This window comes from Phyllostomus discolor, chromosome X (assembly GCF_004126475.2).
Source record: "Phyllostomus discolor isolate MPI-MPIP mPhyDis1 chromosome X, mPhyDis1.pri.v3, whole genome shotgun sequence".
Lineage (NCBI taxonomy): Eukaryota > Metazoa > Chordata > Mammalia > Chiroptera > Phyllostomidae > Phyllostomus > Phyllostomus discolor.
In genome coordinates, this window is record NC_050198.1 from 100704471 (window position 1) to 100719088 (window position 14618).

At 42.1% G+C, this 14618-nt stretch overlaps 1 protein-coding gene across 4 annotated transcripts in view; it reads left to right on the forward strand.

Annotated features, from left to right (window-relative positions):
• ATP7A (ATPase copper transporting alpha) overlaps positions 1-12766 on the forward strand; it is a 107707-nt gene extending 94941 nt beyond the window's left edge. For all 4 annotated transcript variants that reach the window (XM_028522885.2, XM_036016793.1, XM_036016792.1 and 1 more), the window contains 6 exons: positions 867-1013; positions 1625-1767; positions 5303-5506; positions 6029-6146; positions 7947-8049; positions 8404-12766. In XM_028522885.2, coding sequence (XP_028378686.1) covers positions 867-1013; positions 1625-1767; positions 5303-5506; positions 6029-6146; positions 7947-8049; positions 8404-8683 — 995 coding nt within the window. In that variant the 3' untranslated portion in view covers positions 8684-12766. The remainder of the gene's footprint in view (positions 1-866; positions 1014-1624; positions 1768-5302; positions 5507-6028; positions 6147-7946; positions 8050-8403) is intronic.
• Positions 12767-14618: the final 1852 nt, after the last annotated feature.

Sequence of the window (14618 nt, forward strand, 5' to 3'; positions counted from 1 at the left end):
CGAGAGGCAACTATGCATTGATGTTTCTCTCCCTGTCTTTACTCCCTTCCCCTCTCTAAAAATAAATAAGTAAAATCTTCTAAAAACTAAAAAATCAAGAACATTTTATTACTTGGATATGTACATTTTCTATAGTAGTGATGACAAACTTGGGACCTATTTGACCATTTTACAAGATTATTGAAAGGGCTGCTGCATCATGAGGGTTATTATGTGAAGACTCTTTTGCTTATCTATAGTGGCGGATATCACAAAAAATATTCACGGACCTTTTTTTTGTGCTCATCACTTTTCGTTAGTGTTTGTGTATTTAATGTGTGGCCCAAGACAACTCCCCTTCTTCCAGGGTGGTCCAGAGACACCAAAAGGCTGGACACCCCTGAACCAGGGAAACGTAGTAGAATTGCCAGACAGCACTAAGGGCCCCCTGAAGCTTAATGGTCACACGTTTACACTGGGGTGTCAGTGTGGTTACGTGTTTTTGTTCAACCACATTCAGCTACTGATGCACAACAGATATTTTTCATTTAACTCAGTTGCTTTGAAAGGTCAAAGGGAAGAGCTGAACAGAAAGCGTCACCAAGAAAGAAACGTTTAAACTGGCTCCTGCAGGACATGATGGAGTTTGGTATTTTGGGAGGAGGGGGGAGGATGTTCCAGGTAGAGGCAACAGCATAAGAAAAGGCCCAGAGGCACGGAAGAGCAGAGTATGTTTCTTGAAAATCGCGAAATCAGTGTTGTAGGCTGCATTCTATCAAATATACCATGTAGTGAGTGTCAGGGTTAGACAGAAAGAATGCGCTTTGTGGGGTTGTTAGAAATATTACATGAAATGAGCTTGCTAAGTGTTACTTCTGTATTTTCAGATGCTGTTAATGCTCAGCAGTACAAAGTCCTCATTGGTAACCGGGAGTGGATGATCAGGAATGGTCTCGTCATTAATAATGACGTAGATGACTGCATGATTGAACATGAGAGAAAGGGTCGGACTGCCGTCTTGGTGGCCATCGATGGTAAGGTTTTGCGGAAGAACACTGTGACTCGGTGTCGTGATGTCAGTTATTGTTTTATGTGCAGTTTTGAGAGACTTCTGATAATGTTATCAGAGAAAAATGAGTTTTCAATTCCGTTTGCCTTTATTTGTTTTGATTATGCTATTACAGTTGTCCCAAGTTTTTTCTCCCCTTTTGCTCCCTCTTCCCTGAACCCCTCCCACCCTCCAGCATTTCCCCCCTCCCTTAGTTCATGTCCATGGGTTGTACATATAGGTCCTTTGGCTCATTTGCCTTTAAATTAGCTATAGTGTTTGGCCTGTTGGCCAGCATTCCTCAAAGGAAAGAAAAGGGGTCTTGTAGTATCCATTAAAGCTTGTCCTTTTATTTTCCTATTACTACCATCATGAAAAATCCCTGCCTTACTGTGTGAAATTTTCATGACCACATCGGGAGGTGTGTTGCAGGGTTCGTGGTATCCACTCTGTGTGGGTTTGGTGATATTTGGCATTAAGCCAAGCCCTGCACAGTCTGACTTCACAAAATTCTTTTCCTTTTTGAAATGTTAACTCAGAACATTATTCTGCTTTCTCCGTCTTCCAAACTCCCATTTTCTTGGGCCCCTATATTAGGCATGCTGTGCGGCCTGATAGCGATCGCCGACACAGTGAAGCCCGAAGCAGAGCTGGCTGTCCATATCCTGAAGTCTATGGGCTTAGAAGTCGTTCTCATGACTGGAGACAACAGCAAGACGGCTAGGTCTATCGCTACTCAGGTAACCGGTTTACGTAGTTGTTGGGGTGGTGTATGTGGTAACTTCTAACTCTTCATATATATTTCCTTTCTTGCCTGCCTTCAGATGCTAAAAAATTTAAAGGAGCTATTCTTTTCATTGTCCCCAAGTACACATATGTGGTTCTTTAAAGAATCGACATGCTATTCAGGCAGCAGTTCGGGCTCTATGTGCTACTATAATAAGTAAAAATCTATTTGCTTAGTTCATGAGATGCTTAAGTGACATTGTGCAGCAGTTTCTGTTGATGCTTCCTTTCAAATGTCACTGGTGTTTTTTTCACCAGAGCTGCCGGCCTAAGCCAGGCTCTGGTCCTCTCGTGCCTAAAGTACAGCAGCGGCTCCATGCACTTCCCCTCCAGCACACGCTGAACGCTGCTTCCTAATGTACCGCCTGGCTAAAACGTCCATGTGGTTTTTCTGTAAAATAAAAGACATGTGTTTCATTTTCACCGTTAACTGAACTGATTTGAATATTTGGAGTATGTCGGCTGTCTCCCACATGGTAGAACATTGATTGTTCTCAGTGAATGTCTGAATTGGATGGCTATCAACTCCAACTGGTCTGCCCTACTGTGGAGCATCGTGGTCCAGTGAGAAATCTCCAGCACGAAACTTCACAATCCACTTTTGACACATTCGATCAGTTGCAGTAGCTTCTCCACACTGCACAAAGCTGTTTTTGTGTTTCAGGTGCATTTTCACCTTTCTTGTAATAACAAAGCATAATATGCCGAATATGTCGCTTATTCTCTTCCATCTTCCACATTAAAGTGGCTACACAGAAAGTCACCAATTTCGATAAGTTTTTTAAATGCACCCTGGTATGACAGCTGTCACAATACAATCTAACAAAACAGTTTTGAATGACATTAAAGACAACTAAGCACGACTAAGAGCCATCTTACGGAAAAAACTAATGGATTTTTTGGCCAAGCAAATATCATTTTTCTGCTATTGAGCCCAACATTTGCCTTTCCTTCAAAACTTTTCCAACGTCAGCCTTTTCATCTATTAAATAACACATTCTTGCATAAAAAATACAAAAGAAGACTTCCGGCAAGATGGAGGAATAGGTGGACGCACCGTACCTCCTCGTACAACCAAGATTAGAAAACCAATAATTTACAACAATAATTTACTATCAGAATAACACCCAGATTCGGCAGAGGATTTATCTGAATGGAAGTCGGGCAGCCAAGAAGTTGAAGTAGACGCGTTCATCCAGACTGGTAGGAGAAGACGAGCCGGCGGGCGCGGGGCTGGCTCGGGTAGGCGGCGCGCGGAGGTCGGGGGAAAGGTTTGGCGCAAAATCGGCACAAAAGCCATCGGGCACATAAGAAGGCAGCGGTGATCCCTGAGTACGCAAGCTGCAGCTGGCAGACCCAGAGGGGCAGCGATTGTGGACCAGGGCAGAACTCGCGGCCCAGAAGCCCAGACAAGGGTCTGAGTCCAGGGGAACGGAACTACCGCCATTGTTTTCTCCCGCCCCGCTCCCGCTCCCGCTCCCGCCCCGCCCCCACATATAACGTCACAATCTAGCGACCGGGGTGCCCAGCCCTGGTGAGCACCGAAGGCTCCGCCCCCCACCATAACAAGAGCAACCAGACCGAAAAAAAAAAGGAGAGACAGGGGAAAAAAAACCAAAAACCATGTTTTCAACAGAGCAGATCAGTCCCCCAGGACTCATCCTTTTGAGCGACCAAGAATTAGCCAATCTATCAGATGCTCAGTTCAAAACACTCGTGATCAGAAAGCTCACGGAACTGGTGGATTTTGGACGAAATCTAGATGAAAGAATGCAGATTACCATAAAACAGATGCAGGAAGACACGCGGAGGAGAGCCAATAGTGAAAGGAAGGAATATGAGTCTCAAAACAATACAGTGGACCAGAAGGGAGATAGAATCAACCAAGCAGGAAAGCATGATGAAATAAGAATTCAAAAAATTGAGGAAAAGATTAAGAGCATCCAAGACACCTTTAAACGTTCCAATATCCGAATTATAGGGGTACCAGAATGGGAAGGGGAAAAGCAACAGATTGAGCACGTATTTGAACAAATAATAAAGGAGAACTTCCCCAATCTGGCAAAGGGAACAGTCTTCCAAGAAATCCAAGAAGCTCAGAGAGCCCCAAAGAAGTTGGACCCAAGAAGAAACACACCAAGGCACATCATCATTACATTAGCCAAGGTAAAAACGAAGGAGAGAATCCTAGAAGCAGCAAGAGGTAAGGGGACAGTCACCTACAAAGGAGTTCCCATCAGACTGTCAGCTGATTTCTCCAAAGAGACCTTACAGGCAAGAAGGGGCTGGAAAGAAATATTCCAAGCCATGAAAGACAAGGACCTACATCCCAGATTGCTCTATCCAGCAAAGCTCTCATTTAGAATGGAAGGGCAGATAAAGTGCTTCTCAGATAAGGTCAAGTTAAAGGAGTTCATCATCACCAAGCCCTTATTTTATGAAATGCTAAAGGGACTTATCTAAGAAAAGAAGATAAAGAAAAGACATGCATAGTAAAAGGACAGCAAACTCACAAATATCAACAACCACACCTAAAGCAAAACCAAAAGAAACTAAGTAAACAATTAGAACGGGAACAGAACCACAGAAATGGAGGGCACATGGAGGGTTAGCAGCAGGGGGGTGGGAGGAGGAGAGAGGGGGAAAAGGTATAGAGAATAAGTAGCATAGAATGTAGGTTGAAAATAGATAGGGGGAGGGCAAGAATAGTACGGGAAATGTAGAAACTAAAGAACTCATAAGTATGACACATGGACATGAACTAAAGGGGGAAATGTGGGTGGGAGGGGGGTACAGGGGGGAGGGGAGAGAAGGGGGAAATGGGACAACTGTAATAGCATAATCAATAAAATATATTAAAAAAAAAAAAATACAAAAGAATATAATGTGAAAAGTTTGCCGTCCTTTTCCCAAGCTCCCTGTCAAATCCAACCCCCCCACACTGTTTCATATGTGTACATGTTCATATACAAGTGTACAGTTCTGGCATTTTCAACATCAATTGGATCATTCTTGCATAGATTGTTCAGCAGTTTGCTTTTTTACATAACAGTATATATGCCTTGGCGCTTTGTCCGTGTCTGAACATACAGTTATTTATTTTTCTATATTGGTGCATGGAATTCCATGGTATGGTCTACATCATAATTTAATTAACCATTTCTCTAATCATGGGCATTTCAGTGGTTTTGAAAATTTTGGTACTACAACAGGGTAATATTGTTGTAATATTGCATATTATAATGTAACCCTTGTGCATGTACAAGTATGTCCAAAATAGAGCTAGATGTGGAATAGCGGAACCAAATGATGTACATACTTTGATAGATGCTATCTAATACCCTGCAAAAGACAGGACCAATGTACACACTCACCAGCAGCGTATAAGGGAGCTCCTCTCTCCCTATCCTCACTTAACTCCTTAACACCGAGCTCTGTTTCACGTACTCAGTAATCTTCCTTGACTGGAGTTTATTTTTCCTGGCGTAGGTCGGCATCACTAAGGTGTTTGCTGAAGTTCTCCCTTCCCACAAGGTTGCTAAGGTGAAGCAACTTCAAGAGGAGGGCAAACGGGTAGCAATGGTAGGAGACGGAATCAATGACTCCCCCGCTCTGGCCATGGCCAACGTGGGAATTGCCATCGGCACGGGCACAGATGTAGCCATTGAGGCGGCCGACGTGGTTTTGATAAGGGTAAGCGCTGTAGCCCGAACTTTGCGGAGTGTAAGTCTGCTCTCCATGCTCAGGGGTAGGGTCGTAAAGTACATCCAGCACGACGATTCTGTTCTTCTAAGTCCCTTGCTCCCAGCTATGGAGTCTGGGAGAATTCGTAGTGGGGATATGAGAACTCTTACTACTTACTGTCAGACTTGCTCAATCCAGTGAAGCAAATTAGAATGACAAGCCTCTAAAGTGAAGAGCAAGACTTGGGAACATACTTAATAAAATTAGCTTCAATGAATACTGAGGTTCTTTTAATAGCGTTTAATCCCTCTTCCAGCATACAACCCTACGTGTGTTTTCAGAACCCTGAGAAAAATTCTTGAACAACGTCTTCCCAAGGCTGACTCAAATTGTTGGCAATATCTGAGATTTGTAGTTAATTCACATATCACCCTAACGTACATGTCACCTCCAATATACACAGTAGCATATGCAGAGGTTACTAGTCAAGCTAGAGTCTCTCACTAATATTACAAATATTTCTGTTCTCAGAATGATCTTCTGGATGTCGTAGCAAGTATTGATTTATCAAGGAAGACAGTCAAGAGGATTCGGATAAACTTTGTCTTCGCTCTCATTTATAATCTGGTTGGAATCCCCATAGCTGCTGGTATGTGACTGTTAACGAGTATCGCTTTGTCCTCTGAAGTCATTAAGAGACCTATCGCTTTGGAAGTTTTAGTCCTTTTATTAGTTTTGAGCTCCTTTTTTGTATGTAGCCTGCTGGTGTGCTGAGAGGTAATATTAAAATCAACAATTTTATTTTTTTAATATATTATTTATTTTTAGAGAGAAGGGAAGGGAGCGAGAAAGAGAGAGAGAGAGAGACATCTGTGTGTGGTTGCCTGTCACACACACCTCCCTGCCAGGAATTCAGCCTGTAACCCACACATATGCTCCGACTGGGAGTCGAACTGACAACCCCTTGGTTCACAAGCCTGTGCTGAATTCACTGAGTCATACCAGCCGGGGCAAAATCAACAATTTTAATTTTCAGCAATGTTGATTATGCTCTAGAATGTATAAGTATTCTGGAAGGTTTGTTTTATCTTACTTTACATTTTCCTCCCAATTTACATTTTGAAAAATTCCAACCTTAATCAAGGAAACAAGTAATACAGTGAAAACCTCTGTGCCCTTAACCTATTCATCAGTTAATTATATTTTGCTACCTTAGCTCATTTCTTTCTACATATACTGTCATACTCATATATATCTATTATGTTTTTTGCTTAAGAGAGCAAATTCACTATTAATCTCACTACCCAAACACAACTACCGTTAGCATTTTAGTCTGTGTAGTTCCTGTCTTTTTTCCTCTGCATGAGGTTCTGTATTGCCACGTGTTTGTAATTACAGCGTACAGAGAATTCCTGCTCTTCATGTAGTGTTATAATAGCCGATAGGTTTTTTTTTTCAGTTTGGGAATCAGATGAGAGATACTGAATGAGGAAATATGACCAAGAAAAACCAGTATAGAATGGTATAATAAACATCTGATAATCTCCTGTACTTAGGAGCTTGGTACAAGTTAGTAATCATGTAAGAGAAATAGTCATCACTTTCTTCTTGTCCTCTCTGATTTGGGAGGCAGAGAAAGACATAAAATGACATGAGAGCAAACACAAAGCTGTTGAGAAACACACCAATGCTGAGAGGACAAAGAATCAAAGAACAATCAAAATCCAAGCCCTGGATGGTGTAGCTCAGTGGATTGAACACGGGCTGCGAACCAAAGTGTGGCAGGTTCAATTCCCAGTCAGGGTACATGCCTGGGTTGCTGGCCATGACCCCCAGCAACCACACATTGATGTTTCTCTCTCTCTTTCTCCCTCCCTTCCCTCTCTAAAAAATAAATACATAAAATCTTAAAAAAAAATCCAGAGGACATTAATTCACGGGGCAAGCGATTTTTTAAACATTAAGTAATATGTGATCATTGTACAAAAAGTAGAAAATACATAGAAGAACATAAAAAATTAAAAGTACCATAAGTCTGTCTCATCCATATCATATGAGCAAATATTAACACATCTGTCAAAACCAAGTGTAGACGAGTTTGTAGAACATGAACTCTCATTTCCTGTCGATGGTACTGTGATCTGGTACAACCGCCTGGGGGAACAAGCGAGGAACATCCACCGGAAGCTAAACATGTGTCCATGTTATAAGCCAGCAGCTTGCCCTGTAGGTATGTGCTCTGGGCTGATTCTCAGACGCGTGCCCAGGGAGACATTCCGAAGAATGTTCACAGCAGCGCTGTGCTAGTGGAAAATCGGCAGCCACATAAATCTGCAGCAACGGGAAGCTAAATTTCAAACAAGGAAATGATCTGTAAATAAGCACAGGAAACCACATCAGGGATCCGCTTAGTAGCATCTGCCCTAACTAACCGACCCTTGTTTCCTAGGAGTGTTTATGCCCATCGGTTTGGTTCTGCAGCCTTGGATGGGGTCCGCTGCGATGGCCGCTTCATCTGTCTCAGTAGTGCTGTCTTCTCTCTTCCTGAAACTGTAAGTACGATGGCTTGCTCACGTTCCTGTTTTAAATCCCTTTTATCATCCACAGTCTGTCTTGGTGGGTTTTGTTCTTATGTTGATCCATGATAAGCCTTAATATAAATGATAGCTACGTAATTTTCACATTGCAAGCACAGAGACCAGATGGGGTAAAATCGAGGACGCGGGCTCTGAGAGGCGGGACTACTGATCACGTGACTACACTTGGGCCGTGTTTTGAGCTGCTTTCCTAGCAGGGACCGCCTTTGCGCATTTCATCCCGGGCAAATCTCCTTTCAGTTTTGAATGTAACAGGCATCTAGTTCACATGTGGTTATTTCAAACCAGCGTGCTCTTGCCTGTGTCCAGGTACAGGAAACCAACCTACGAGAATTACGATCTGCGTGCCCGAAGCCCGATGGGACAGAAAAGCCCTTCGGAAGTCAGCGTTCACGTCGGAATAGATGACACCTCAAGAAGTTCTCCGAAACTGGGTTTGCTGCACCGCATTGTGAATTACAGCAGAGCCTCCATCAACTCCCTGCGCTCGGATAAACGGTCCCTAACCAGCATCGCTACCAGTGAACCCGACAAGCACTCACTCTTGGTGGGAGATTACAGGGAAGACGACGATGACACCGCGTTGTAACAGGCCAGGCCACAGGGGGCAGCCCCTTGAGCGCCTGTCCGCCTGTCGGTGTATGCACTGACTCGCCACTCACCACCGTCACCTTCGCCTTGTAAAAGATTGAGGAAGGACTTGGTGTTGGTCTCACGCTCTTATACTAGGGATTTTATTTGCATTGCATTTTTCCCGATGGTAACAATGTCCTTTTCAGGGCATCGGCGCTCTGAACCCAGCTTTATTTAGAGTGGATTTCCAATCTCTTGTTTTCCCTAGCAACAGGTAAAATGAGCCAGTGAGCTTTACAGCAGGCCAGCAAGCCCTACCATTGAAGATTGCCAAACTGTTGCTAAAGTGATAGATCATTTGTTTTCTTTGATGAAAAAAAAAAAAAAAGCTGAAGGAAACGGTAATTAAATATTTGAAGATTTCAGAGTACGGTCCCGAGGAACTTCTCGAGCCCTGATCCCTGCCTGATGGGGCAACTGTGGCTTTCAGAGCCTTGTATAAAGCATCTAGTTTTAGAAAGAAAACAGTAGAAACTGTTTAAACATAGATGTGCCTTAATTATTACTGGCTTGATCCCCCCCCCCCCGCCTTATTCTCCCTGCACCTAGGTCCTTGTGGTTGCTTTCGTAGATGACCCAGTGTGTTTTCTTTTGTAGTTTCCTTTGAGGACGCTAAGCGTGGGTGGTTGTTTCATTGATAAAAATAACTGACCATTTCCCCAATATCTTGTTCCTTTCTTTATCTTGTAGTTCAAACGTCCTTAAAGGTAGCATGCCCTGCTTCTCACCTTTCCGTTGTAAAAAGCGTAGCAGATTCTTCCCGCAGTGACTCCCGAGCTTGGTGAAAGCTTTCCGTTCACTCCTGTTGAGTTCAGCGCTAGGTCGTTCTGTCCATATCGGTGCCCAAACTGAAGATTTTGAGCCTCTTCCACAGTTGTTGTTTTCAAAGATCAAAGATGTGTCAAAGATTTTTTTAAACCATGTTCAACATATACGGGTCATACAATTACCTGGACTCACTAAATTTGTCCCCCCCCCTTTTTATAAGACCTTAGCTGGTAGATATCATGTAATAGATTTTAATTGTCTTTTAGTGTTTTAGGGAACCCCTCAAGATGACTTTAAAGTAATGCTATTACACAAAACTGCTTTGACCAAAAATACAATGAATTGTGATACCGAAATGAGAATTTCCCTTGGTTGTGATATACCTTTCAGGCAAATCTGTACTTTGCTCTAGTTTAAAACATTTGCACTCGCTAATTAGTTAGTATGATTGGCAAATTCAGGGGCTTGTTCTCATTGCCGTATAAATTTAGAAATTCCCCTGCAAGTGCCTGGGAGTTAATACACTACTCGCCAGAGATCTGGTACTTGTCTCACTATTGAAATTCCCTTGTTAACTGTGAGATGGATTTCATATGTAGCATACATAAGTGAAGAGAACACATAAATGAATTTCCAATGTTTTGTTCCCACTGCCATAATGTAAAGCTGCTAGCACAGTGCCTGGCACATGCTGTTGGTAATCAGCAAATGTTCTTTTCTCTGCTTGAGGTCAGTAATAACGATTAAAAATCATTTTGATAGGACGGAGTCTGCCATCAGGTGGGAGTGGGGGATGGGTGTCTTCCCAGCCTACTTCCTTTCTGTTACCTTTACACACGTGCGCACATGCACGTGTGCACACACACACACAAGAAGTTTACAACATTATTCCATGCTGTCTTTGTAGATTTGGAAAAGATCCCATTTTTATCTCAGCTATTTTAGAGAGAGCTGAAACTTCATGAAGGTGCTATTAATCTAGAAAGGCAAACCCACTGTAATGAAGTGTGAATGAGTTTGTAGTCTAGGCCTTTCCTTAGACCAACGCCTACACTACCTTCCATGCTGCTGGTTTGAGTTTTAACATTTTCTACCTTTCATTCCAATGGCTTCTCTTACCTAGAAGAAACACTTAATATGACAGGTGTATATTAGAGTTTTCAAAAAAGAAGCCCACCTCTCTTTCTCACTTTCACTCTTTTTCTTCTCTCTCTCCCTCTGAAGCACTTGAATATAGCTAGTTACCGCTTTCATTGTTCTGTGTGTGTTTGAGCTGTGCTCTTGGGCCCCACCTGCCAAGGGACCCAAGTCACGGGGACTGTGCAAGGAGCAGCCTATAGTCTGGGGGAAATTAAGGATCTCATTTCAGCCCTTACTACCAGAGCAGGAGACATGCTCTTTAGAAAGAATCCATCTTTCAATGTCTGTAGGCACCTTTGAATTCTCTCCCACAAGTCTTGTTTGCAATCTTGAACTCCCGTGAGCTTCCCAGAGCAGCTGTATTCACAGGAGAGAGAGGCAGTACACGGAGGGGACCCAAAATGTGGCTTTCAGTTAGTTGTAACTTGCATCAAATAACTAGTTAATGGTGAGAACAAAGTTTATTAATGTGTCTATGTCTATTCATATTCAGATATAAACATACACACACATACACACACATATTACCATATAGAAAGAAACTAAATTGACAGTGGTCCCGCTTTACCCACATGGAACATGTTCGCAGACCCCCATAGATGCCTGAAACCATGGATAATACTGGACGCTACATGTACTATGCTTTTCCCTATCATACATCCTTTTCACTTAAACAAAGCACTTTATGGTTTCTCTTGGGCATATCTGAATTGCCAGCATCTCTACTCTTGTACTTTGGGGCCGTTATTGAATAAAATGAGGGCAACTGGAACACAAGCACTGTGATACTATGACCGTCAATCTGATACATGACACGACTACTAAGGGACTCGCCGGTGGAGGGGCGGATACAGCGTGGAGATGCGGGCCAGAGGGATGATTCGGGTCTCGGGTTGGACGGACTGGGGCAGCGTGCGATTTCATCATGGTACTCAGAATGGCACGCAATTTAAAACTTAACGAATTGTCTTTTTTTCTTGGGATTTTTCATTGAGGATTTTCAGACCACAATTGACTGTAGATAAGTGATAGGGGAAAGGAAAACCACAGGTACGTAGGGACTACTGTGTATTTGAATTTGATATTCGAAGTTCTGTATTTGTTGTCCATTTATCATTCTTCTGTATTCACTCAGCAACCATGTCCTCAGGCTGAAGTGAACAGGATGTTTTGATATTCAGTGCTTATTCAGACTCAACTACGGGGCACATTTTCTCTTAAATATCCAAAGATGCCTTTTGAACTTCAAAGGTTAAAACACACCTAAAGTATTTAGTGTTGTAGTCTATAGAAGTGTGGTTGTCATTTGTGAAACTAGAAATGTTATTTTTCCTAGTTTAGTATCAACATTTTAGTGTTAAATTTGATGCCTTGTGAACAAATACTTTTATATTGTGCTGTAACTTTTTAAAAATTATTTTGTTCAGAATGCTTAAATAACACTGTAGACAGATGTTTCCAAAAATTTAAGTGTGCATATCTTTCATGTACACCGCTTAAAATCAAGAATGTATGTTGTTAGAGAATTTTTTCCATTACTTATGGATCTTGCTTTAAAAATGTTTTTCTTAATATTTATTTTACTCTGTTGTTGTTTTCTGTGGCTGAGGCATCTGGTTACTGGTTATTTTAACAAGAATAAAAACATCCCTGGAATCACTCCCTTTGGATTTTTTGGTTGTTTAATTCTTACTTTTCTATCATTAAAAATACTATTTTACCAAATATAAAAAGATATAAATTCATGCCAAATGATTAGCTGTTTTTACACTAAATGTCTATAGTCTTTCTGAAAGTTTATCTGGTGTGAGTAGCCAGATAAAGCACACAAGCAAGAATTCTTGTTCTTCATTTAAAAGAGATTCCATAATGGCATCGATAATAAATGCCTTTTGTGTAGCCAAAACCAGGCGTCTCAACCTTACATTTTTTTGGTTCAAGAAATGTTTAACTGAACATTGTTAAACATTGATTGTTTGCTACCCAAACAGCAGTGGGCGATGTTGTGCAATAATCATCTACTAGAGTCAAGTTATTTAGTAGTTTGTTTTGCCATAAGCATGTCATTGATCATATTTTGATTTGCCAAGGATGTGCCTTCAACTTTATAATTATAGTATTGTAAAAAAAATGTTTTTGTCAGTGTCTTATTTGTTAAACCATCCAACTCCTCTGCCAGCACTTTCAAACTATCCTTTTTAGTGTTTTGGGTTTGTGTTTTTGTTTTTTTTTTTTACTGTTAACAATGAGACAGGATTAGAGGGAGAGCCATTTATTCACTGAGAGTGGGAGGGAAGAAATCTATTTTCCTTCAGACTCCACTTGGGTATCATTTTGTGAAGAGAATCAAAGACAGGAATGTAATTGTCCTCTTGATAGACAGTCTATCACACAGGCGGCAAACACAAGGCCCGAGGGCCAAGTCCAGCCCTCCACCTTGTTTTATCCAGCGCGGCACCTTGCTTCTGCCCAGTAGCAGCACCGAGCTCTCGCTTAACTGCTCAGGAGTAGTTACATGTATACAGTCCTAAAGTTACATTCGACCCTTTGAAGGCAGCCGTGAGGCTGATGTGGCCCCCGGTGAAAATGAGTTTGACACCCCTGCTATAAAGCAATGAAGTGTGAATTGTCAATACAAAGAACATTTATGCACTTTATTATGTACCTAAAATGATAAAAGGTATTCATTTTGGCAGATCCTTTTCTTAAATCAGTCGCAACTCCCCCCGCCCCCTTTCCTGAGTCTGACATGAGACCATCCACTTTCCAAGTCTGCACTACTGGACAAATATCTGGAAGGAGAAAGGAAAAAGCAGATTTACAATTGATTTGCTTATGGTACTGTGACAACTCCTTTCAGGAACAGGAGAACATGGGACATGGCCAATTCTTGAGTTGTCCCCTACTGTATTCACACACACGGAAAGTGTCACTACATGGCCTTCTGAGAACAGCGTCAAAGTATGGCATTTCTTACAAGTAATGCCTTTTTGTTATTTCATGAGAAAATATGGGAAGGCCTAACAAAATTACAGAACATATTTAGAAGTCAGCAAGTATTCTCAGTGATGAATCATAATTCTATTCTCCATAACTGGTGATTGATTTAGGAAGAGGTGTGTGATGGAGTTCTGAACAATGAGATGAGGTGGATTCTCCTTGGGGCTTCTGGAAAAGTTTCCTTTTTAAAAAAATAATTTTATCCATCTTTAGAGAGAAAGGAAGGAGGAGAAAGAGTGGGAGGGAAACATCAATGTGTGTGTGGTTGCCTCTCACGTGCCCCCTACTAGGGACCTAGCCCACAACCCAGGCATGTGCCCTGACTGGGAATTGAACCAGCAACTTTTCGGTTTGCAGGCTGGCACTCAGTCCCCTGAGCCACACCAGACGGAGCTGTTTCTTCACTCTTAAAAAGTGGCACAAGTGAAATATTCCACTATATACCTATTTAAACCATCCAAGTTTGCTGGCAAAGATACGGAGCAACTGAAATCTCCTATATTACGGGTGGAAATCTAAAATGGCATAGCCAACGCAGAGAAAAGTTTGGCCAGTTCTTGTATACATACACTTGCCATATGACCCAGTGATCACACTCCTAGGCATTTACACTAGATCAAGGTTTCTCAGCCTTGACACTGTTGACATTTCCAGCCAGCTAATTCCTGGTTGCGAGGAGCTGTCCTATATGCATTGTAGGATGTTTAGCAGCGTCCCTCGTGGACGCATCCAGTAGATGGCAGTAGTAGTGCCCCCACGGCCCAAGTCGAGACAATTAAAATGTCTCCAGAGATTGCCAAATACCCTCTGGGGGCAAAAGAGTCCCTGGTTGAGATACACAACTATAGAAAAATGAAACTTATGTTCATGCAAAAACCTATTGCCAAGTACTTCTAGGGGTTCTATTCATAATTGCCAAGAACAAGGAACAACCCAAGTATCTTTCAACTGGCAAATGAGTAAGCAAACAGTGCTAAACCCAT